At 32.5% G+C, this 27,295-nt stretch overlaps 1 protein-coding gene across 1 annotated transcript; it reads right to left on the reverse strand.

Moving 5' to 3' along the window:
* LOC133181810 (uncharacterized) lies at nt 1-26,637 on the reverse strand. Its single transcript, XM_061316427.1, is given in 25 exon segments — nt 1-1,933; nt 2,057-2,154; nt 2,376-3,635; nt 3,847-4,021; nt 5,091-5,329; nt 5,736-6,571; nt 6,892-7,052; nt 7,857-8,027; nt 8,183-8,404; nt 9,901-10,075; nt 10,476-10,939; nt 11,134-11,361; nt 11,745-12,001; nt 12,534-12,642; nt 12,903-13,055; nt 13,334-13,432; nt 13,595-13,728; nt 13,938-14,078; nt 14,421-14,570; nt 14,896-15,072; nt 16,315-16,490; nt 16,692-16,916; nt 17,320-19,208; nt 19,464-19,585; nt 26,598-26,637. Coding segments are annotated over 25 exon segments (7,986 nt in total). The 3' UTR covers nt 1-1,648.
* Nucleotides 26,638-27,295: the final 658 nt, after the last annotated feature.

A 27,295-nucleotide genomic window follows, 5' to 3' on the forward strand; every position in this document is an offset into this window, starting at 1 on the left:
AAGCGCCAGTAAATAAAAGATATACATAACATTGAAATCAAAATCAAACCTAAAAAAAAGAGTTCAGTAGAAGAAGAAAAGTGGTGTTCCATTTTTTCTTACTCAATCATAAAAATAATGAAAACTTAAATTTTCAAATTAACTTTAAATGGCTCCGGAAGAGTGCATATAATTCGGATAAAGTTAAGAGCACGTCTAATCATAAAATATATATACAAAAATGCATTTCAACAGAAATTTGTCTCCTTTGTCTTGTCTAATTAAATATTAAAGCATTTCAAATTAGAAAAGTCTATGAATATCTTTGCTTATTAAATTTGGGCTGTAAAATATTTTATTTTGCTAAGTAGTTCCCACAAAGCGGAAAAATAAATGAACATGCTTTTCAACAACTGAAAACAAATTTAGCCGATAGTCATGTGTTTTCATGTTAAAAATTGTTTCATTAAATTTTGTATCTGTCGAAAAGCCTGCTCTGTTCATTGTAAAGTTTTATTCCTAAAGAATAAAATATGCTTCTTAAAAAATTATTCTTAATGTAAACAACTCAGAAAACCGGAGGTACTGCGAGCAATAAACTCGCAAAATGATACCCCCGCTCCTATATGAGTATAATGACAAAATTCATTTTTCGCTATGGGAAAGCCCAAATATGTGTCTGATCAAAACGATAAATAGGATATGCACAAAAGCACTATGTAGAAAAAAAATCTGCGAAAGTCTAATTAAAGTCTATTCAGTGGTATAGTAGGAGTTACGGATAAGAGTTGGTTACCCCAAATATTATAGAAAGAATGGTGGTGTCCATATGTTTTGCTATGGAAAACTCTAAATATATGTCTCATAAAATAGAAGGTGCACAATGGCATTATGTAATAAAGATTCTGTGAAAGCCTCATGAAAATTTGTTCAGTGATATAGGAGGAGTTGCCAATAAGAAATGATTACCCCCAATATATGAGAAAGATTTGTATTGTCCATAACAGAAATCCAAAGTATAATAGTCTCATCAAAATGTAAAATAGGAGGTGCACAATATGTAATATATATTCTGTGAAAGTTTCATTAAAATTTATTCAGTAATATAGGAGTTGCGAATAAGAGGCGTAACAGATGGATGGACAGACGGACACCCTCAGTGATAAAAGAGTTGCAGATAAGAGATGGGTACCCCAAATATCATAGAAAGAATGACAGTGTCCATGTTTTTGCTATGAGAAACCCCAAATATGTATCTCATCAAAATGTAAATTAAAATAGGAGGTGCACAATGGCACTATGTAATTAAGAATCTATGAAAGTCTCAGTATATTGTAAATTCAGTGGTATAGGAAGAGTTTCCAATAAGAAATGGGTACCCCCAAGCGTTAGAGACGGACGGACGGACACCTCACCACTTTATACCCTCGCTTTTAAAACGGAGGGTATAAAAAAGACCTTAGCTTAAAATTATCTTAATATAAACTTGTTTCATTTTAAATACAATAATATATTATTATGTAACGTTCGATATCCGATAGCAATCTTTCAGTGCACATATTTGTATATTTCGTAGGACAAATATTTAAGGTAATACCGATATTTAAAAAAATCAAAAACTTCAGTGCACGCATAATAATTTTTTGTTTCGTTGGACGACCACGCACACTCAAAATATCGTAAACTGGTATCTCTCTCTACGAGTGTCAATTTCGTCTGTATCGTTTAACGGTATGTACATGTCCACATTTGATGCAGATACGTATGATAATCGGGACATTTGACGGTAAGTCTCTTTTGTGTCACCCTTTTCTTCAATTTCTAGGTGTTCGATAGTATACTTTTGATTATATTCGTTCTTCTTATATCTATTCATTTTGAAAGAAGTGGATCGGCTGGTAGGTGACAGCAGTGAGCGCTGATCGTCTTCTTCAAAATATTTTCTGTTCACAAGCTGCACAATGTAAAGAAAATTGTCCTATCATTACTTTTTAAATATGTGATACTCTAGTTATTGCATATCATAACGGAAAACGAGTAAAATCTTTTAAATTAGTGTAAGGAACATAACACATACCTTAGTACCTGTATTACCATATACATACACAATGTCACGGATAAGTCCCACCACATTTGCAGCATTGATTTCTTCACTGGTCCGCTGTTCTTGTTTCCCTTATAAAATAAATAAACAAAATGACATGCACCGTTTTTTTTTCTTTTTGTTGTAGCATAAAGTACACAGATGTGCATAAAAATCTGATAACTTATGGATTCTGTGTGATTTATGCAACAATCAAGTGCAAAAAATAATCATGGATATTTTGAAAGTGTTCTCAAACAATTTTTATGCTGAAATATTGTTTACTTATTGACTTAAAAAGGATTTAACTTACGATTAACTCTACTGCTCTTTTTTGGTTTAAGGAAAACTTCAAGAATGTTTCCGACAATTTTTTTCACGATGTCTAACATTCCAATTTTTGCAGCTGATGCTAGATTTTCCGCCCTCACTGCTGAAATACTGCTGTTCAGGATTGCCATGAAGATAGTCAACATGAACATAATGACACATAAAACGTAAGATGTGTAAAAGAATTGAGCTGATAAAGGCGCTGCAACAATCAGGGGGTCAAGCTTATTTTTACCAATGAAGGTGTTGGCTAAACTTCCACATGTACGATATATAGACTTGTAGCTTTCTAATTTTGAGCCAAAGAGAAGATAGGCATAAGCAACAAATGAAGCAAATAAAATCAGCAAGAGTGCCCCAAAAGCCAATAAATCCCTTCCAACATTTGATATCACTGATATAACCTCAGTGAATCGTTTGTTGTATCCCAGGATTTTCAAAATCTGTATTGTGGATACAAACAGAAGCGTTGCAAAAAGGACGTTGAATGCATTATCCCAAATCACAATGTGTCCATAGTTTATGAACCGATTGGCACCTGTTAATTTGTCGTTATAAAACATATCCATTGCCGTATTCGTGTATTTCATCCTCAATATAAACGCTACCAAACAAGAATAAGCGAGGAATGTACACAGACAGTCCACAATATTCCATGGTTCCTGGACAAAACGCAAACACCCTACTTTCCTACATTGCAAAAGTATTTTGAAGAGCAAGAAAATGTAATAGAAGAGAAAAATCAGGTAGCACAAGACTAGAGTGAAGCCGAGAGATGATAAATTTAATACAGGTTTAAAGGCTTGCGTGTCAGTCCATGTAAATGCACTGCCTACTTCAGAAAACTCCACTAAATACATGGCATATGCAAAGAGATTGACATTTGAATTGTATATCGTAAACTCAACAAATATTGCACGTGTCTTTCTATCAATCCAATTATTTTCGATAAGTTCCCTGAGTAATAAGTGAGCATTTACTCTGTCTTTCACAAATTTTAGAATATACCCCCCTCCACTATATGTTTTATACTCTCCCATCCTGGACACTCCCCAAATTTCACTGGCGTCCGTGTACTTCCAGGCCTCAGCAGTGTAGAACCTACTTTTGTAAATTTCGCTTCCACAGATGGTGTTATTGTATGGTTTCCATCGTAGACAATAGAAATTTTGGTCCTCATCTTTTTCAGAGTAAGCGTCAACACATGGATAAGACCAAGGTAGGGAGGAATAGGGACATTTGCCTACAATCACACGTACGGATAAAATAATAATAGAAGAAAGGTGAAATCTGAAGGTCTTCATAACAATAAAACATGATATAATTAGTATTCTGGTATATTTTAAGTACTGTCTATCCCCTAATAGTGACATTTCACTGTTCTACATACCCTTTTAGAGGGGGAGGGGGTGTAGTGAAGCTAGCTTTAGAAATAAACATGAAATACTTTTTACCTGTTTTCATGCGAACCTGTCGGAGACGTGCTGGTCCAACACGGATACTGTCCATATCTTTGAACCACTGACGATCCACAACCGTCAAAGGTTTACCTGCATAACTCTCATTGGGGTAATAAGTTGGAATAAAGGTGTCATTCATCCAGCTTATGAAATCCTTTCTGCCTTTCAACTAGAAATGGATAGTAAAATTTTTCAAAGAATACAATAACGACAATGTACAATATTAAAGATTTACTACAAAACTATGAATTATGGTAGATTATTTAAGGTATGTCACTCGTGAAATAAGTTATAGGAAGGATTTTTTTGAAAAGTATACTTTTGATAAGTACTCATATAGCATGACTCAAAATTGAAAAGAAAATTGGGGTCAATGTGTATCTTACCGAGAAACGGTACAATGAACTTGACCCCTCTGCACTTAAATTGTACCTCTTAGGTAAATCAGTTTTATCTTTATCATATTTTATCAGATGTAATCATGGCAATAAATATAATCTTATTTTATGTAAAATAGTTATATTAATGCGCAAATATATCATGAAACCTTTTTGCACTAAAATAGTATCATATTTGGGGGATTAAAAATCTAAACAGGTTGTAACATATTTTCTTGTATCAAAATTTTTAATGACTTAAGTGCTGGTCGGTTGGAAGTATCGTGTATTTTAAAATAAAGAAAGAAAAAGTTGGGGTCAGTGATGTAAATTTTGAGGGTCAAAATGTGCGATTTTCAGGCAAAGAACTGTAAATTTTATTTTGACTCCTTTAATAAATCTTCATTTCTTGACAAAGTCTGTTGAGTGAATGTGTAAAATTTGTTCTAAGAATATAAATTGAAACCTATAATTAATATTCATAGCATATAAAAACGGAAAATATTTTCTGAGTAAAAATATATGGGGTTAAAGTTCCAAGACATTAAATTTAACAAATGTGTAGATTTAAAGAATTTTCTTTTAATATCCTTGCTTCAACCGCAAGAAATAGTCCCTTATAAATCTTGTTTCTTTATGACTTTGTGAGCAGTTTTTAATTTGTCAATGTTGTATAATTTGCTTTGATTAATTCAAATATGTTATAAAAATTGAATTGAAATAAATAGTTTTGAAGTTAGAAGTTCTGACTGAACTTTTCTTAAAAGCTGACGAGTGACATAACTTTATTTAAAATTGAATGAAAACAATGCGGTAGAAAAAAAGAGAAATCACGATTATAAATATGTTAATAGAACTTACTGCAGAGAAGCCACGACTTCCTGAAAGTAAATAATTATCAAGGTTTTGCTTCACGTTTAAAGATCGCTGATCGCGCTGTGTGAAACTGATTCCATAGATTGCAAGAACGTATAACATGAACATGACAAGGCTGGTAAGTGCTGACCTCGCTTGAGATTCTTCGCGAAATTTTTTTCTCAATTCTTCGAGCTCCTCCTTTGAAAATGTATCACATTTTGGTAAAACTTTGTTTGCTAAGTCTGAAATAACAAACGTAATAAGAATTACCAAACATGGAAAAGAGTTTGAACGTTGAATTATTTTTTTTTCAGATATGTTAAGAACAGTCATAGGAAAAGGATAAATACGGCACGGACAAGATAATGATAAAAATGTACCTTTATTACTAGTATTATATCTGTCAAATGTCAATTAAGGCATCATTTTACGCTTTTGTATCACGCATTAATTATTTTTTGGTACCGGCAATGCAAATAACTGTGAGGTAAAATAAATTTAGTTTTTCTGAAAGATGTCATGCAATTATGAATCTGATTTACAATATATACGACATATCATAGACTTCAGTCCTAGAAAAATTTCGAAGTTTAAATCTTACAGTCAGAATCTACATACAGTATATATACTGTATACACATAAACTTACCTGAAATTCTTGTTTCTTGCCATAAATTATTCTTTGATATCGATCGCAATTTCTCTAGATTCACTTCAGGAGGCTTTTCCATTATCAAACTTTTCAAAAGGGTCGAACAAATAATGGCGAAAAATATCACTTTCATTGGATCAAAAATTATGAACGATTCCAAAAATGAAAAGGCAAGTGATGAAATCCATTCTTCTGACTTAGCTTTACCCCACTCCATGCTGTATAGAATGAGAAAAAAGCTTGATGAAAGAATAGCCAAAGCAACACTGACCCATGCTATATAAAACACCCAACGTGGCAATGTGCCTTGGTTTGGAGTGAATACTCCACCATCAATTTTAGAAAAGGATTGGTATGTTTCATTGCGGGATTGATAACAACTGTTCCCTTTTGAATTTGGGATCCTGTATTCGGATGATTTAGGGTTTCTAATGTTTCTAAATACAAAGGCTGCAAAAGTAACAGGTGGAGTTGAGATTATCATTCCAATGCATGATACATAGAATGTTCCAAATGATAGTCTAAATATTCCTAAATTCACTTCCTTAACATTTTGATTTTCATCAGACGATTGAAAGAACATGGCATTTGATATCATAGTAAGACAGAGTAGTGCCAGTAAGCATGAAAGCCTTTGAACACGTGTAAATTTGCCTGGCTGTGGACGAAAGAGCAGAGAAAGCCATAAATGATATTCGGGCATTTGGGTTTGAGCTTCGACAGAAAGACGATCGTTAAAAGAAACTGTGTTTGGCGTTGATACTGGGATTATTCGATCCAGCGTACAATCTTCATCATCAATACCTAACCACTTGTTGCAATGAAACGTATATCTGAAATCAAAATAGAAGACATTAAATATTTGTTGTTATCATTCATTGAATTAGATCTAGTGTCGAGGACAAGGGTTTCTTTAGAGTGAATATATACAGCTTTGGCAATCTCTGTCTGACATACTCATACATTCAAAGAAACAGATAACTATATTATAAAAAAAAACACCACTCTCAATAAGTGGAAATATCATCACACGTGAAAATTTATTAGTTTACCCCATATACTCCGTATTTAATTTATAAACATACGAAGAAGATTTACATTGTAAGATAGTTGCTTATTTTTAAAAATCAAATAAAACTATGGACGCAGTTACCTTTCTTTCTGTTCTAAGTCATCAACAATGATCTTGCTTAAAAACCAACTTTTGAAGCCAGGTGGTCCGGAATTGTCATGCCATACACGAATATATTTTAAATCTCCTAGGGGTTCATTGGTTCCAAAGAAAAACATGTTGACACTTGATGTTGAAAATCCCTAGCAAAAAGTTTTAACAACATCATTCATATTTCGTATAAAGGACGCAAATGTTCATTTAAAAAACAATGTCGCTATTAATATTATTAATATTATCAATAATTGTAAAACTTGTGTGGTTACTAATTTTGATAATTAATAAAAATCAAAGAAGAATAATGGGCATGTACTCTGGTTAATGTAATGGATATATGCCAAACACAGTTCTGTATGAAAAAAAAAAATATAAAAAGATTTCGTAATTTTCATTGGCTAAGGACGTCACATGATATTCGTCCTTTTGTGATATTGACACGAAAGTGCGCCCTCGGAATATACTATACTGTATAACCGTTACCGTGTACTGTGTACCCTTTCTGTACTGTATAAAGCTAAAACGGCTGCAAAAAAGTTACGCTAAACGTGACTTCATTAGATAAGAAGGATGTTTTTACCATTGTGACGTAATGACAGCCAAGTCTGTTCAGTTAGGTATGCGTCGGATTATTAACTTTAAGTAATTATATAACTTTTACGGACTTCATTGAATGGTCAATATGTGGTTATAAGGACCCATGTCCCGTAATATTGACCTCAGACATTGAAAATGTTAGCGACCTTGCAAGCTCGGTCGCTACCACTTTCTGTGTCTTCGGTATGTTTGGTTGAAATTTTACTTAATTTTTCATTTTCCAATTCTGCATGATTAGTACATTATATTCTATTTAAAAATAATCATTGTAATAGAAGATTAAACTGTACTGTATGCTAAATAATCACATTATAAGTTGAAGGAAACAAATGTGTAAAATAAAAAAAAAACACCTCTTTAATCCCGTCATGTAGGGCACGAATTCCTGAATCATTCTCATCACCACTAAGTATAAAATATACGTTAGATTTGGTTCCCGCTCCTTTCCGGAATCCAGTGATCACACTTATCAAATAAAAGTAGGTATGTGTTGTGTTGTGGTCACAGAGAAAGGTTACCTCCCACTGCAAAATGATTTGAAATGTACCCATTTAATTTTTACTTACTGGCGACTCTAGATTTTTATTTTCCATAATCGACATATTTTTCTATAATCCCTTGTATGAAGTTTAAGTTATTGCAAAATTGAAGCAATGATGTATAAGACTTTTATTTTTACCTTTTTTAGATCCTTTTTGTCCTGTCTTCGAAGCACAATCACCAATATTATATAAATAACGAACACAACAGCCAGGGTACCATACACTGCAGCGTTGGAGGCGTCGAATTTACCCCAAACTGTCAGAAAATTGATCACGTTAGGTGGTACATAGAATGAGGTTGAGAAGGTATCTCCAACACACCGACAGACCGTATTGTTTAAATCACTCATCGGCAGCACCTGAAAAATATTTTTAAAAAACATATCACCCAGAAAGCATACCTGCGATTCATGCATTTCCTTACAACTAATCCTGAATATAACATCTAGACTTCATTAGAATAAATCTAATACAATTTGCATCAATATCATATTACTTGCATATTTAATAGCTTTTGATGAACACCCTCTTTTTAATTAAATGAAATACCTTTTTTAAAATTTAGTTTAACATGTAGTCTCGTTCTTAATAAATAGTATTCTTTGCATCATAGACAACTACCTTCTTAATAATAACGATGGGACTCGTAAATTTCCATTTCTTGTGACTGATCATCTACAAAATTACTTCAAATGGTGTTTTATGTCTCGCAACTGATTTGACACTTAAGTTCAAATAAGTTGATTTTACAAGGATTTCAACAACCCAGTTAAAAGTCAGTTTTCGAAATGTCTAAGGTCGTTATAATGATCTTGTTTGTAAATACAACTACCGTGGGTCCTAATTTGTCTGATATGTTTCATGCTTTTGTTAGGTCATTGCTTTTACACTAAATTTGACCATGGAGTGCTCCGTTTACCTGATCAATACATAGGGTTCACGGCGAATGTGACCAGTCGACAGGGGATGCTTACTCCTACTAGGCACCTGACCCACATCTGGTGTTTCCAGGCTTTCTGCCTTTTTTTTCTTTATGTTTACTGGATTTATGAGATTAATCACTGTTCGTTACCTTCATTTTTTACATTGTTAAAAATCATTTTTATTCTACATACTCTGAAGGTGATATTAAAAGGATGCCGGAGTTCCTCATTGACAATGTTATCGTAGTCTTTGGATATCAGGTCTTGCAACAATTTGTTAGAATTTCGATGGGCACTAATTGTGCTCTTTTATTAGCCGACCTGTTTTTTAATTCTTATGAAGATGAACTTATTCGAAAACTTCTTCGTAAGAAGAAAACTTTTGTTGTGGCCTTCAACTCAACGTTTAAATATATCGTCGACGTTTTATCAATTAAAATACTTTCATTCATATGTCGACTCGATCTATCCCATGAACTCGAAGTAAGGGACACTACAGAATTTGCTACATCTGTTTCATTTGGATGATTTACTACAGACGATAATGGCTAACTAATAACTAAACTGTATGACATACGGGATGACTTCAGCTTTCTTTTCAATTTTCTTTATTCATGTAGCAATATTCCAAAAACATCGCCACACAATTATTGTATTAGGCTTAATTATAGAAATTATGCCAATAATTATTTTCCGGAATGGACATTATTAAATGTACTACTTATACCAAAATGAAGATCTGCAATAAATTATAAGTTTTGCCAAGTGTTTCTGAAATTGACTAAACAGCTCCTGGGAATAGATATATTTGCATTTGAAAAGTAAACAGCTACGGGGCAAAACAAAATTAGATAAAAAAAGATCTTACGAATTTACGACTAAATCAAATTCAAATAAATCCTTGTACACGGAAAACAATATCTAAATGTAACCTGACACCCTTCCATTGTCCACGAGTTGTTTTCATTTTCCCAGGTTCTACATCCTGTAGTTGTAAATATCATGCTAAAGTTTGCCTCAATTGGAACAAAATCCGAAGCGTTAACAATTAAGGTTGTGTTCTCTGGTGGACCGACAGTTGTTAAAGGTTCTGCTGCTCGTCTTTTTCTTGATCCCGAGAAATCATCGGGGTCGGGTGCTAAAAAAATCATTGTGTATTTATGTATTTAAATTAATCAAACAGTTCATTTTTTGTAAATATATGTATATTTTTAGAAGTATCATAGCTACATATCCATACCTATAAATAGTTTGTCTTTGTCTTTTTTTTTCCTTTTTTTTTTATCATTGATAACAATACCTCAAACTCAATCTCCATATTTCAAACCCTTTCTATTCGTTATTTCAAACTTATCCTTCTGACGACATTGAAGAAACCTCCAAGTTGAAATTTTTATATGAATTTCTCAGTTTGCTGTAAGCAGCAACTTGCCAATGATATGTGTCATATTTAGAATATGGGACCACGCCCCCCCCCCCAATACCGAAATTTACCCTTCTCTAGGACCGTTTTATTCACAAATGTTTACCTGTGAGAGGTTTAATGCCTAAATAACAAAGTCCTTTTCCACATATACCTCCAGGAAAGAACACTTTAAATCCATATTTTGTCCAATCTCTGACACTCAGGACCTTCTTGTAATCAAACACACTGGATGTTGGAAAAGTAGCTGTACTAAAATAAAACGAATATAATGGCACCTTCTGATGGCTTAGAAAGTCAAAATCATCAGGTTTTACGTAAATAAGTCCTGCATCTCCTCCATTTCGTATGTCAAAAGAAAAATAAATCATTGGTTCTGGATATTGTGGATTGATGAGAGGAATATATCTCTTAAATTCCATTTTTCCTTTATTCTGAATATTGGAGTCCACAGATATATTTTGGGGTATACCCATAACTGGAACTGAAGAGATTGCCTTGGATGCGTTTTCTCCATAGATGTACGGATTCCTTAAGAAGTTAGTTACCTAAATATAAATACTACTAAAATCATCATTCAAAATGGTATAAAGAATCTTTGTTTACATACTAGTAGTTTTTCCTTTTTTTATTCCATTTCCATTTTTTATGAAAATATGTCATATTCATGTCAAATTTTTATCAAAAAAAATCTTCGATTCACATTTGTTAAATTGAAAATTGTTAAGATTACAGAAAATACCGATAATTCAAGGTAGGGGACATGGTTGGCTGATCCATTCACTTCATGAACATCTGCAAAAAACTCATCCGAGGCATTTTCAAGATTGTTGATGGCTATCTTTCTCATCACTATTTCTAGAACATGGATACCACTGAAGTGCAGTCGCTCGTCCAAAACAATAGTTTTTTGCATTACATTTAGAAAGACAGACTGGATTTTTTTAATCATAGGGATATATTTCCTTGCCTGAAACAATCATGATAAATATGTGGATATTTTTATAAAATGAAAAAAAAAAATCAATATAGATAAAAGGCAAATAATTATATCTTTTAAATCAATACTTCAGTAATCAAACAGAGATGTAGAATTAGAAATAGAAAGCAAATGAACATAGTACTTTTTAATTTAATATTCAGCAATCAATCAAAAAGATGTTGAAATAGATATAGATTTTTGTTGACGAAGTTAATTATCCCAAGAACGAATTTGATCAGTGAAAACTACTTTTTAACTGAATTACCCCTAAAAGAACATGACAGTTCTATTTGACTATCGGATTGGTTATGATGACATATAAATGTTTTGTGTGAAGAAATTAAGAAATAAAAATTATATATATTGCATACTATATTTCTCTGCTGAAGCTGAGATTGTCGCTCATGTGCTCGTATTCGATAAATCAAATTGGCTTGTTTATTTACACTGTCATGGTCTAGAGTAACGTTTCCTTGATCTTTATTTAAGAGGCTGGTTTCTTGCAGAAAAAAGTTGATGTTCAACATAATTTCTGATTTAATATCATCTTCTGAAAGTTCCACATCCAAGTTTTGCAATCTTTCAGGTAGCATCTTGTTTAAGACATTGTCCAATACCCGATGATAAACTACAAGAAACACTTTTATTAGATATCATTATTCATTAAGTTTGAAAGTATCAGTTATGCCTAAACAAATTTGAAAAAAATAATTAAAATTAATACTTCAAGATCTGTCTTGTTCAAAAAGAAAAAAAAGTCACTGTTCTAGTGGTAGGGCGCTCGCTTCGTGATCGGAGCCCTTGTTCGATTCTCGTTCGGTGAAAGCCATGGGTTTTTTGGATGAGAACTTAAAACCGAGGTCCCATGTCACGGTAGGAGTTGGCACGATAAAGAACCTTCACTGCTCAATGACAATGAGTGCTGAGTATAGGTCTAAATTTGAAGCCCTTCACCGGCATACGGTGGCGTCACTATATGGTTGAAAAATTCTTGAATGGGACGTTAAACAACATATAAATAATCAATTAATCAAAATACTAAACAAATATTTAGATATATTTAAAAAAAGATATTAATCGAGTAAAAATCGTTTTCAATATTTTGGCTTTAGAATATGGAGGGGGTAGGCCCTAACTCCGAATACAGTGTACAGCCTTACCATTAGCAATGTCTGTTAAACTTTCAACTGTGCCTGCAGAGAGAGGAGTTCTCCTGCTGCCATATTCCAAACAGTCAATTATAGTGTCAACAATGTCTACCGTTATGTTCTGTTTGAATTAGATCAATCATTATAAATTCATTTATAAATGTTAATGAACATTGAAAAAACTGATTGATTTAAAAAGTCACAAATAAAATACAAATAGGTTAGCTATGGTAAGGTAATTATAAAATCCACATGATTACACAGTGTATGTTACTAACTTTAAATACATTGTATTTATTATTTTCAGCTAATTTATGGATGTTATTAGTAACAATTTTCTTAAAGACCACAAATAGTATTTTCGATTTGATTTATACTAACCACTGCCTCAAAAGACAAGTAAGGTAGGTAGCGGGTCAGAGCATCCAGGGTGCTAAAAATTTGTTGCATGTCTGCTAATTTAAATCTGTCGGTGGAATTTGCGCAACCAGGGGTAACAACACTTTTGACTAAATGAAGAAGTTTCACAATTTTCTGCAATTGCAAAGTGATGTGTGTAAACTTAAAATTTGTATTAAAAAAAAAAAATTAATAAATTCAAACCGATTATTGAAATTCATCAGGACTTTCCGTGAGTACATGAACATGGTGAGGTATTGGTTGACAAAAAATATCCACAAATCTATGCATGGTTGATCCATAAAAAAGTCCTACGTAAAATACTGTCTGGAAAAATCAGAGAGCATGAAATTTCCTGTTCAATAAAATTAAAACAAAATAAGCTCCATGCATTTTATGTTTACAGACTCTACCTGTTGATAGACAAAGAATGCAGTTCCCCCTCCAGACGTGTCGATTTTGATGGACTCTACACCTCCTCTCACCTCTTCCTCAGTTGTTGTAGTATCAGTCTGTAAAAACAAATGAAGTTTCAAGAAAATGATTCAGAAATATAATTAGTCTCATAGAATTTATAAATTTTACCTCCGAAAACACTCCTCCAAAAAGGTCTTGAAATATCTTTTTAAATTTTTTAGAGGAAGTCTTAAAATAACAATAGCACAAATACGTACAAAAGGAAATTGCTTGAAACTGGATCCAACAGCTCCTAACAAACTCAAAGTTTTAATGTCGTTCCCTGACAAATTGTAATTGTTGAACTTTGAATCAAAGTTTTGAAATGACAATTCGATTGTTGAAGCATCATCTACATCTCTTGGTTGAGATGGCTGTATAACCTGCCATAGCAAAACATAACACTTCATAAAATTCATGCACTAAAAAATTCTTTTATTAAGAAATTCATTCATAAACCTTTGCTGTTCTAGCTTTTACAAGTTTCTGATTCAAGAGAGTATTCAGTGTTTGATTGACTAATATATGTTTGATGTAAAAAGACAAGGTAAAATAGGGAACGTAATGAAGTAAGTACTGTTATGTTTGAAGAATATATTCCATAATCCTCATAAATGTCAAAAATCCGAACTCGGACGGTCACTATGTGATTAAAAACAGGATCTCCCGGCTGTATGGGAACATCTAAGACGCTACTCTCGCCTACAAGCAAGGTGACATTAGATCAAAAACGCATCTGTATAAATAGGTAAGGCAATTTAACTAAAATATAAGCTTCAATAGAAAGCCTATTCAAATGATCAAGAATTTTACGTTATCAACATTATTGCTGAAATAATAACTATATTTTGAATTTATCTTAAGGAAAAGTCACTTTAGAAATAAAGAAGAGTGATTGAGCTCCCTAAAAAGGTCATTTTATCTAATACATTAATATATGTTACTTTGTTTTTCAAGTCTCAACTCATTCCATTTTATGATAAACTAGATGATCGATTCATTCATGTTTTAAAACAAGGAAATGTTGCTAAAAATTCTCCATACTTCCTTGGTAGAGAAAATTGACTACGTTTTCCTCTCCGTGTGTAAAGTTTCTTTTTGTAACTGTTTCGTAAAGGTATGTGAACACGTTTTTATCCCCGTCTGTATCGATCCAATTTGAGCACTGCACGCTTAGAAGAACGACCAGTGAGTCTACCATGAAAAAATAATATAAGATACTATTTATGAATTAAGAGTGATGCAATGAAAATATATTTTCTTTGCATCACTCTTAATTCATAAATAAACATTTTCTTATTTTATTTGCATCATTTTGTTATGCCATTAAATTTAAGTTAAATACTAGTAAACTAATTAATTTTTAATTACTTAAAAAAAACGACCTTTTATTTACGGAATACCAAGATAAGGTTTTCTTCAATTTAAAATACACAAGTTTTTTTAAAGGTATTTTTTTCCTTAACGAACATATCTATTTCTAATTTCCCAATATGAACCGATGATAAATACGTTTTACCTGTTTTCTGTTGAATAGAACAGGAGCCACCAGTTGGTGGCGCGTTAGTTAGTAACTTCCTGTATACATCCCCACTTATCTCTGTTTCGTTGACCACCGTCATATATAAAGTCACCAGATAGGTAATTCCAGGTGTTAAAAAGAACTTTGGTAAGACAAAACTTTCCTTACCAGTATCTTATTAAAGAGAGAACAATATTTCAACACTGATCTCAATCATAAAAATTTTAAATTTTTTTAGCTTTTGGGTTTTTATGTTTTAAAATCATATAAATAAAAGATATCTGTAAAAGTAAAACAAAATATAATTAAACAAGAGACCCATGGGCCACATCGCTCATCTCTAGCCTCCCACCTGGGAGTGGGCTTGATTTGAACAATCTTGAATCTACACTAACTGAGGATGCTTCCATGTCTACATGTATATGACTAATCATGACTTTAAAAGATTTTTACAGATTGTCCCCTTTACATTCCTATGTAAAAGCTTGATCCTCTATTTTGACTTCACCCTACCCCAGTGGTCATGATTTGAACAATCTGAATCTGCACCATCTCGGTATGCTTCCATATGACTAATCATGGTTTTGCTGTTCTTAAGAAGAATATTTTCCAAGCATCATCCTGTATATTCCTATGTCAAACTCTGATCGTTCATTGTGGCCCCATCCTACCACCGGGGTCATGATTTCAATAAATTTGAATTTATACTATCTAAGGATGCCTCCATGTAAATATGACTAATCATACCTTTGCTGCTCTTGAGGAAATTTTAAAGCGTTTTCCTATGTAAATTTTTGACTGCTTAATGTGGTCCATCCTATCCCTGGGGTTCATGATTTGAACAAATTTGAATCTACACTACCTGAGCTCGAGGATGCCTCCATATGAATATGGCTAATCATGGCTTTTCCTTAAGAAGAAGATTTTTAAAGATTACTCCTCTGTATTCCTATGTATTACTTTAATCGCTTATTGTGGCCCCACCCTAAGCTCCAAGGGTCATGAAATGAACAAACTTGAATCTTCACTATATATGTAATAAAGCTTTCAGATAATTTTCATCTTTTCTGGGCCAGTGGTAACTGAGAAGAATTTAAAAGATGCTATACAGTTTTCACAAATTCTTAATTATCTCCCCTTGAAAGAGCATTCGTCCTTCATTTGTAAAACTTTAAACCGCCTTCACACAATGGTGGAAAGTTTGGTTGAAACTGCCCCAGTGGTTCTTGAGAAGAAGTCGAAAATGTGAAAAGTTTACAGACGACGAACGAAAGACGACACACGAGAGACGGACACCAGACACCCTTTGATCAGAAAAACTCACTTGAGCCTTCAGCTCATGTGAGCTAAAAACTGTACGAGTTTCAATAAGTTGATTTAATGGAACATTTCGAAGGAATTGTTCAATCAATATACCGTTCCTGGTGATTACAGACAAATTCTGTACCGGCTGGAACAACCCCGATCCACTTTCGTCTTTCCACAGTGTCCACACATATTGAACCTCATGTTCTGGTTTACAGGAGGCGCACCAAGCTATCAAAGCCAATTTAGATGATACGGCAACTTTGTCGTTACAGTTCAAGCTGCAGCTGTAAAATTGTGCTGAATTAATTGTACAATTAAACAAAGAGTTAAATACATGTATACTGTAACATCATTTTACTATATTTTGAATGCTCTTAATTAAAAAAAATTAGCCTTTCATGTAAAGGAATGAAAGAAATTTAGGAATAATTCTTTGATCTTTCATATTCCTAATAATTTTAGTACAGTTTAACTAATAGCAATACTTAATCTGTAGATCAGTTGATCCCCCTTCCTTGATTCTTGCAATCTGTGTGAATCTCTTTTGAAAGGATCCCTCCTTCACAGTAACCGTAAGGGCATAGTCAAATAATTCTGATATTGAAGATGTTAGCTGACAAACACCACGCGACACCTCTTTTACAGAACAAGTTCCTGATGATGTGTTCCTGAGTAGTAATTTTGGTCCTCTTAGATCCACTCGAGGGGATCTATATAATAATGATAATTGTTTCTTCATTGTGATAAGCAAGAGCAATATACTTTTCCTTAAAAGAATATTACACAAATGTGTATGTTTTCAGTCGTTATACAAACGTTTTACATTTATTTCGATTGAATATAAATTGTATCAATGGACTTCACTTTTAATTCAAAATAAACCACAGAATAAGACTATCACCAACTTTTGCAAACAGGGGAGAAAGGTTCTCAAAACTTTCCAAAAGTAATTGAAAGATTATATGACTAATATGGTTTTGAAATTTTATTTAAAAATGGAAACATAAAAAATAAGAGCAAATTATGAAAAATATGGCCAGAAAAATAAAAATTAAAATAACAAACTCTCTTTAATACTAGTGAGTTTTGAATGTTTTTAAAATGAATATTTACCTTTTACAGGTCCATGAAAAAGTCAAGTTTTCATTTTCTCCTAAATCTCCATTCGCAGTTCGAGATTCACTCAATGCATCAAACAGATGATTGTCTGATCTTATGACATAATCACCACCACTGATGTATGAAAAAGGGGAAGAACTGAGGAACTGAATGTAGCTGTATTCAGATATCCAGGTGTTGCTGAGGGAAATATTAAGCATAAGATAAAATTTTCCCTCTGGCAATGCATTTCTTTTAATGAAAAGTGTACCCTTTTCGTCTCTCACAGGATTTTCATATGGGTACAATGTATTTGTTTTTCCACTGCTGTTTGCCCCATATATATACCACTGGAAATTGGGGTTTTCATTCTCGCAGTAAATAAGCATTCTGTTTCTAATGTACAAATCGCTAGATTTATAGACTTTCATTGCTTCCGTTGGTACCGAGTATTGGCGATCGTATATCCCCTTTGATTCAAAACAGCCATTCGTAATTGTCACTTCCTTTGTCATAGTTTTGCCTGCAATGTAATTCGAACAATAAATACTAATAGTATGCACTCCAAGACTTGTGTAGGTATACTCAAAGACGATCGGCTGTGTATTTGTTATATTCTGTTTTTTGTAGAAAACACTGTGGCGATCAACTGAGTCTCCCGACTTCATGCTACATGTTATGTATGGTCTAGGTTCACTGGACGAGGTGTGAACTCTAATTGTAATGTCTCCGGGTGGAAGGGGAATCCGATCTGGATAAACGTCAAGATATAAACCATCTTCTAACTTATAATCTGCAATCAAGGTTTGATCAATATATACTCTTTCTCCACCACCATAGACAGATGGAATGTAAAATCCATATTCTCGAAACATTACTGTGTATGTATACATGTTCATGTAATTGTTGATGGCATAATGAGAAGATTTTACGTAATAAGTTGAGATGGAATCTGTATAAAATATGTACGAAGCATTACCAGGAATCCCATGTGCCGCAAAGGTAACCTCTGTATCTCTAAGATCAAACGCTGTAGGATAACAGCTAAATTGGATCACCCCTAAAGTGATACTGCGATAAAATACATGGGAATTAGTTTGAGACCCTATTTCAATAGTCATAGTATAGGTTCCTCTCTTGGTGGAAAATGTGTGAGCTTTTGCTTTAGACTTTAAAACAAAGGTTTCAACAGGCGTCCCATCTCCAAAATTCCAAATGACATTTATACCAGGTGGAAATCGTTTAAATTTCTTCATAGAAATAGTAAATGTTACATTCACAGGGATGGAAACGGATCGGTAATAATGACGGTACTCCTCAGTTGGCTCAACTCGTTTCAATGCCATGCTCATGGGAACTGGAGTTTGATATTCAAAGTCAAATTCAGATAGACTGTATGATTCCACATAAATAGTTGCATAAACGCTTTGAGTAGTTAGGTCATTTGTGCAGGTGAAATTAACATTCTTCTGTCCCACCGACTTATAAAAATAAACCTTCCAAATTGATATGCCATTTGTAAGGTTTACTGATTGTGTCTCTTCTCCTTCGCCAAATTGGAAAATGCATCTGACGTTTGTGGGGTTTGGACTTGTTGATGAGTAATGTAAAGTCAGGTCAGTTTTCCCATCAGGTACCGGTATGTATTCGGTCGAAGGGTTAATGGACAAACTTCCACTAGGAATTGGGTATTCAACCCTTATGATTTTATGATACGTTTGGGTATACATTGTGTTCCAGGACATACCAGTGACGTTGTAAGTTCCAGGAGCTGTGTATGAGTGTGAAAGTGAATGTGATGTAAAATAGTCCGAGAATTTGCTCTGAAATGACCCTGATGTATGCCTGTAGTTGCTTTTGTCCCCAAAATCAAGAATGAAATAAAAATTAAAGTACTGAACTGACTGAAAGTAAAAATATACATGTTCATGAACAGCAGCAATGTCTTTTACAGCAATTCCATATATTCTATTCCAAGCATAAATCATCTTACTAGTACTATAACTATATCCATTATAATATACATATGCAGAAAGGGTATGGTTGCCTTGCGAATTGCAAAGAGTATTGCATACATATGCCGTGCTGATATTCTTCAAATCCGAAATCTTTAAATAAGTGTAACTGCAATCTGAACCACCACTGTTATAAATTTGTACTTCAGCATAATCATCGACATTGCTTGTATTTATGTCTGCTGTGAGTCTTATTTCCACGCTCTCCCAAACAGGGTACACTTTTGAATCATCAAAATGAATTGTAACATTTTCTATAACGTTGCCTGAAATCAAAACAATACATTTATATCTCATCTATTTGGCAGGTTTAGTTGCATTTAATGTAATTTAAGCAGGAAATATGATTTCAAAATATATAGGTGATATTATATTCTTATGATTTATATCATTAAGAGGGTTTATTTAAAAAGTTCGTGGACTGGTGTCATGAATTTAAAACCGCTTTATTCATATCAATAATTTTTTAATCATTTCTTCAACATCAACTTTTCTGTCTACAGAATAAATAATATGACAAACGGTTTATCTTTGAATAAATTGTCGGCGCCACCTCAAAATACATATTTCTACCGTGAGTCTAAAGGAGACAATTTTGTTCATATGAGCCTTTGTTGTCCAATTTTCCGTTTATTCACTCCTGTGACACAAATGTTCCGTAAAAGTTACAATTTTTATCTCAATTTGTAAGACCTATGATATTTTAATGTAAATTTAATAGATAGTGTTGAAAATACTGGTTAAAAATGACGCCACTGGAATAGGAGTTGTGTTTTCGCCGAAATTATAGTGGGAAAACGCATAAAATTTGGAAAGGTTTTAACAGGGGGAGAGAGACTAAATAAGTCCATATCTTTTCTTTAAATGGAACAAAAGAATCAGAAGAGAGATACATTTAATGCCGATACGTAGACCGGATGTCCAAAAGTCACGACAAAAAGTAACGTTGCTCGAAGGTGATAGAAATTGAAATCCGACAAAAAGATTAACCTGCCAAAATCAAATGAGGATTTTTTTCTTTTTTTACAGATTCAGTTACAATGCTGTGTTTTATAATCATCTGCTCATGAAATTTTTAAAGTCGTATAAACAAGATGGGTTTCAGTGAGTACTTAACACTAGGTTATCTCGGCCAAAAAAGTATACTGAGGATCAGAATAAAAGAAACAATGACGTTGTTGAACGTCATAAAACACAGCTGCGACAGCGCTGCGTGGTCATATATCTTTTGTATTAAACGATAAAATAAAACTTATCAACATCTCAACTAAAATAATTTTCTTAGGATTTTATTGTTTAATGTTACTTATAAATTTTGTAAGCACAACATATATAGTGTTAATTTTATTGCATCAGACCACGAACTTTCTGATACTTCATCTTAATTTTTACTATATTTCCTTACATTAAAAGAATTTTGATGATGACTTAACAGGTACACAGAATTTATAATGAATTTAAAAAGAACAAAGTATTTTCAGGTACATATATCTAAAACGGTAAATTATATCAGTAAATATTTGAATCAGTCTAATGTTTTTCCATTTTGTAATTGTTAAAGCTTGAAAAATGTTTAGGAACGATTCAGAGCGTCTTATTAGTCCACCTTTATGTGGATATTAAAAGTGTTTCTCTATATAATTTCAAATAATGATCTTTCGTTAGTGATTGTTCAAGTGTGTAGTTATTGATCACCAAATAACAGGATTTGCAAACCATTTAGATATAAGAAAAAACTTCCTTAAATTATACAGGCCTCATGCGAATGTCAGGTGAATTTTCACAGCCTAGAATTTATGAAGAAAAGCACAAAATGAGAACCAAAAAAATTCTTCTACTTGAATTTCGAATGCGACAAACACTCAAAATGTCTGGAAGATTTCCATATAAGGAAGTCAAGAACAATAATCGTAAATTGCTATAATTATACAGATAAACTGGGTGCTTATCCTTCTGACCAATCAGAGAAATCCTTTAATCTTACCTTAAATAACAATGCTTATAAGCATGATATGAAATTGAAAGTGATCTATGATGTCTTGAAATGGTAGCACAGGCTTCAATACTATGCACAAGTATTATATATCAGTTGAAGTTAATAGAAGTCCTAAAACATGAGGGCTCTCCAAAAATTCCGTAGACAAACGTAGTTTAATAGGAACCCGGCATCAAAAATTAATGAAACATTGTACATAACGATAAAATAAAACTTATCAACATCTCAACTAAAATAATTTTCTTAGGATTTTATTGTTTAATGTTACTTATAAATTTTGTAAGCACAACATATATAGTGTTAATTTTATTGCATCAGACCACGAACTTTCTGATACTTCATCTTAATTTTTACTATATTTCCTTACATTAAAAGAATTTTGATGATGACTTAACAGGTACACAGAATTTATAATGAATTTAAAAAGAACAAAGTATTTTCAGGTACATATATCTAAAACGGTAAATTATATCAGTAAATATTTGAATCAGTCTAATGTTTTTCCATTTTGTAATTGTTAAAGCTTGAAAAATGTTTAGGAACGATTCAGAGCGTCTTATTAGTCCACCTTTATGTGGATATTAAAAGTGTTTCTCTATATAATTTCAAATAATGATCTTTCGTTAGTGATTGTTCAAGTGTGTAGTTATTGATCACCAAATAACAGGATTTGCAAACCATTTAGATATAAGAAAAAACTTCCTTAAATTATACAGGCCTCATGCGAATGTCAGGTGAATTTTCACAGCCTAGAATTTATGAAGAAAAGCACAAAATGAGAACCAAAAAAATTCTTCTACTTGAATTTCGAATGCGACAAACACTCAAAATGTCTGGAAGATTTCCATATAAGGAAGTCAAGAACAATAATCGTAAATTGCTATAATTATACAGATAAACTGGGTGCTTATCCTTCTGACCAATCAGAGAAATCCTTTAATCTTACCTTAAATAACAATGCTTATAAGCATGATATGAAATTGAAAGTGATCTATGATGTCTTGAAATGGTAGCACAGGCTTCAATACTATGCACAAGTATTATATATCAGTTGAAGTTAATAGAAGTCCTAAAACATGAGGGCTCTCCAAAAATTCCGTAGACAAACGTAGTTTAATAGGAACCCGGCATCAAAAATTAATGAAACATTGTACATAATATATTAAACCAAGAGTTCCCAAGAATTGGAGTTAAAAATCGGTATATAAAATGTAAATTTCTTCGAAAATGCAGTTATTACTCAGAATTTTGGAAATAGAAACAAAAATATTCAATATTGTATTGTTAACTAACTTTCCTCTTATATTCGTGTATATGCTTTGATTAGTATGATTTTATAACGTTTTATATCCACTGGATGAAATCTGACTCGGAGTTCTTGAAAAATGACGGCTGCGTTGACCACAGGTGGCGCACTAGTTCTAATCTTAGTTCACTCCTACAGAAACGCATAAGTCATAAATGTTAGGTACACATGGTCGTTGGTATATGAAAATGAATGAAACGGTTTTTCTAAGTATGTGAAGAAAGGAAATTAAAAAAAGAAACCGACTAAAGAATCGGACAAGATTGATACTGTGTAAAGCGATACAAAGTATAGAGATAACGTATAGTATTCAAGCTCATAGTCCATTTAAACAATATAAATGGGAAGCAGAGGAAACACGAACCTCCAAAAACATCAGAGGCGGGATCAGGTGCCATGGAGGAGTAAGCATCGCCTGTCGACCGGTCACACCCGCCGTGTGCTCCTTGTCATAATCGGGTAAAAGGGAAAATCCGTAAAAATTTCAGTGTGTAAATAATGGCTGTACAATTAGTATGAAAAATGTCAGTCAGCATTGACTTAATGATAGATTTTATTAGTTGATAAGGTCACTGTATCGACCATAAAACTTTCGAAATGATGAATTCAAACTCCATTGGAGCAGACAGACGAAAAACCAATAAAAACATGTTTTTTTCAAAATTATTATTTGATACATGTACGTTCTTTATTTATATATTCTAATATTAAATCATATCATATCATATCATAATGATTAAGATATCTCATATTTATATCTATAACCTTTATGATGAAGAAATGGATTCTGGTAATTAGTTTAACCCACCTCCTCTAACATTTTTCTTTTTTGAGATTGCTCCGGGTGTTAGGGAGCGATAACACTTCAATTCTTATATCTCGAATTGTTTTTAAGTGACCATGTTAAAACTTAAAAATTTATCAGCCAACAACACACTTTATCCACTCAGAAAATTGTAAAAAGATATATAATTTTTTTTAACAAGATACGAGCTCAGTCTACGGATTTTGAGGCACCTTTGTATGTATGAAGAACATGCAGTTTTCTCCGAATGCCTGGATACCTATTTTTTTTTTTTTATCTTAAAGTATACTCGATGATAAGTTTTAAATCAGAAAATACGTTAACTTTTGGTTTCATTCGCATTTCCTGAAAACATATTCCCTGTATAATATTATTAACTATAACAAGGAAATTTGAACAGGGATAAATACACATTACTTTGTGAATTCATAGACTTTTTTTAGCATTCTCCGTATCGTAGCTGCTTATTTTCAGAACCTGAGGATCAGACTGCCTTAATTGGCAATACTTTGACCGTGTGATATTCTTCTGGAAACCATAGCACTTTTTTTTTTACAAACATATACTTGCACTGATGAGTGGTTTACTTTTTAAAAATGAAAATGTCAAGTTTGTTCAATATTCGATGATTGGCAAAAATAGGAACCTTAGGAAAAAACGAGAGATGGGATTAGGTGCCTAGGAGGAGTAAACATTCCCTGTCTACCGGTCACAACGCCTTGAGTCCTCTTAACTGATCAAGTACACGGAATGATCCTTGGTCAAATTGTTATAAGAACTATACAGACCTAACAATTGACAGGAAACATTGAAGACATTATACTACTAAAGGATAGATTGTATTTGCAAGCAAGGCCATATAACGATCATAGAATTTGCGAAATACTAACTTTAAACTTTGACTGTAGTTAGCTTCGCATCTGCGTACCGAATCAGTTTGGAGACATAAAGAACACACATGTATTGCAGGTGGTTGTGTAATACTAACAAAATAGGGAAAGCTGTTGAAGGAAAAGCTAAAAACATCCTGTTCGTCGTGAAGTTAAGTTGCTGATTGGTCATTAACGTCTACAGTCAGTAAAATACCCAAGTCTGAAACAGTGGTCTTTTATTTCGAGTTTATTTTGGATATGGATAAATGAAAATAAGTATTTGTTAATTGATAAAACGTAGTTATAAAATTGTGTAGTGAAAAGCACAACAAGAGTTTTCTTCTCATTTACATGTAAGAGTTCTCTAAAATAAATTCTACCTCATATGTATATCAAAAAAGGTTGACTTATATAAGAGGACAATTGATTCTTATCAAAATTCAAAGTCCTGGTCTCCAAAGACTACAAAGATATTGTCAATGAAAAAAGATTTTCAATCTTAATTATTTTCCACAAAGGGTAAAAAATAATGAATTATGCTCATCTTCAATAAATGACACAAACCCCCAAAATATTCAAAACATTTTCGAAGAAAATATTCCTTATAATATTTTATTTAACTCAGAATGAATTCAGTGTCATTTGTCGAAAAGGGAAAAAACCCTGCCGATCAAGTTTAAATTAAATATTAGAAACAAAATATGTTCGTGACTTTTTTAAAATGCTGACTGTATCCATTACGTGAAACTATCCAGTAAACATCATGAACCCAACAAACATTCATATGATTACTTATTAAGGCTTTTAGAATAATCATTTTTCTTTGTGCTTTCGCCAAAAAATGAATGAATTTCTGACAAATCATCAATGCCAAAAGAGCAATGCAAGAATTATTGATGAGTTTAGGTATTTTTATTTTGTATTATTTATCATTGTTTTCATTATTTTTACTATGTTTTTTTTTGTATGGCCTCAAACAAACATGCAGTGTCAACGAATTTCATTATTAATTGAATATTATTGTGTTATATTTGGTATGTTCTCATGCTTGTAATAAATACCAGAAAAGTAAAGTCATGGCATGAGCTCTACAAATGATAAAGAGAAAAAAGGTTTCTGTATATGTATGTTTTCATTAAATTTTCATACGAACATCCGTTTTTTTTATGAAAAGGACCTCTCTTGGATATTAATTATTCAATATGATACTGTCGTTTAATGTCGGCTCAAGAATGTGATCACGTCGGGGATAGAATTGAAGTTTTACATAGAAATATACAGGAGAGTATTAATTTAATATTTTCTCAAGAACAACATTGGTATACTAGTATTTATGTACGAAGGAACACAAATATAGTGTTAGTTTAATTTCATTTTTAAACCCATGGCTTTTCGCAACAGTAGAACCGCAGTATGGTTCGCAAGTCGAAAGTGATAGTGATGAACCTAAGGAACAAGAAGGCTGCATTTAGGTTCCAAAGTTAATTTGTTAATTCATCATGAATGGTAAATTCAATTTACTCAAATAATGATTTGTGAACTATCTTTACGACATCATTTACGCGACCACAAGTTCAATTTAGAACATTAAGAGTTATCATTCTTTAGTGTATCCCATAAATACATCCTTAATAGAATTTAAAAGGGATTCATTATTCTGCAGGGGTTGTATATATTCACGTAGGGTACGCAGATTTCATGGTTGATGACACATTTTCTACAGGCCCTGAGACCCATTTTTCAAGTAGAATCACGAACGGGACTTTTTTCTGGTTTTGAAAAAAAGACCCCGGTCATTATCCGATGGCGGTCATCATTCGTCTTTACACCAGCGACAATATATTAAAAACATTTTTAAAATGCATGTTTTTACAGTTTTCGAGACTTTCTTTGTACATTCTTGCCTTTATATGTATCATACTGTATGCATTTACCAATGTTTTTACTGTTCATAAATTTATTGCCTAAACATGTAGATTCTCTAGTTGATATGTTATTTAATTGCTTTTTCACTTGTATCAATTGTATTATTTTTTTCAGATGCATGACATATTGTAATATATAAGGAGAGGAACTTAGTAAGTTATATAGAACTTGTTTCCAATCCTTTTGATGTATTCAATAAAAAATGTTCAAAACAAAACCAAATTTTTATTACACTGCATTTCTCACTTGAATTGTTCATTATAAACATTCCATACGAGAAGTTGAATTGAACGTCTTTATGGCCTATTCTGACATAAAATGAAAATTTACATATTTGGAAATAGAAGAATATCATTATGCATTGTTTACTTACGCTGTAGTTTAGTTTTATTTTTCTTATTTTCAGCTACCATCTATAATATTTATAGATATATCTTTATTACGAAATGACCCATACATTTAATTCTTTTTTATCTCTCAAAGAAGATTTCGCTTTTCTCTTTATAAACATTAAAAATAATCATTTCCGAGAAGGATTCGTAATTTTCCGCTCCCTGGGCAGACACATGCACGTACAAAGAGAGAGAGAGAGAGAGAGAGAGAGAGAGAGAGAGAGAATTTACTCACCAAAAGCTGAAGATAGGACTAAAAGCAAGACTAACACTGTCCAGAAAATTGTCACCAACATTATCTTCTTTACCATATTTTCAAAGTCCTTTTCATCTTTTGAAGTCGCAGTACTAGGGGTTCCACGACAATTCAGAAAACCTCTCTTACAGCTTGCCTCCCGTGAAATCAATGGATCAATAGAACAAAGATACATGGATATGCTCCTGCGCAGTTGGATTTCTTTCTAATAAATTTTCAATTATGGCATTTAATAATGTATATGATAGTTTTATTTTGGCTTGCTTTTCTGCTTCTCTTGAGAATGCTTAATTTTGATAGTTAGTATGTTAAAATTAAGAGCAATGCATTGCACAAAATGTACCCAATGTGACATTTTAAATCATATATATATATATATATATATATATATATATATATATATATATATATATATATATATAT

The sequence above is a fragment of the Saccostrea echinata genome, unplaced genomic scaffold (genome assembly GCF_033153115.1).
Source record: "Saccostrea echinata isolate AGI-Se365-2 ecotype Australia unplaced genomic scaffold, CSIRO_AGI_Sech_v1 ptg000001l, whole genome shotgun sequence".
Classification (NCBI taxonomy): Eukaryota; Metazoa; Mollusca; class Bivalvia; order Ostreida; family Ostreidae; genus Saccostrea; species Saccostrea echinata.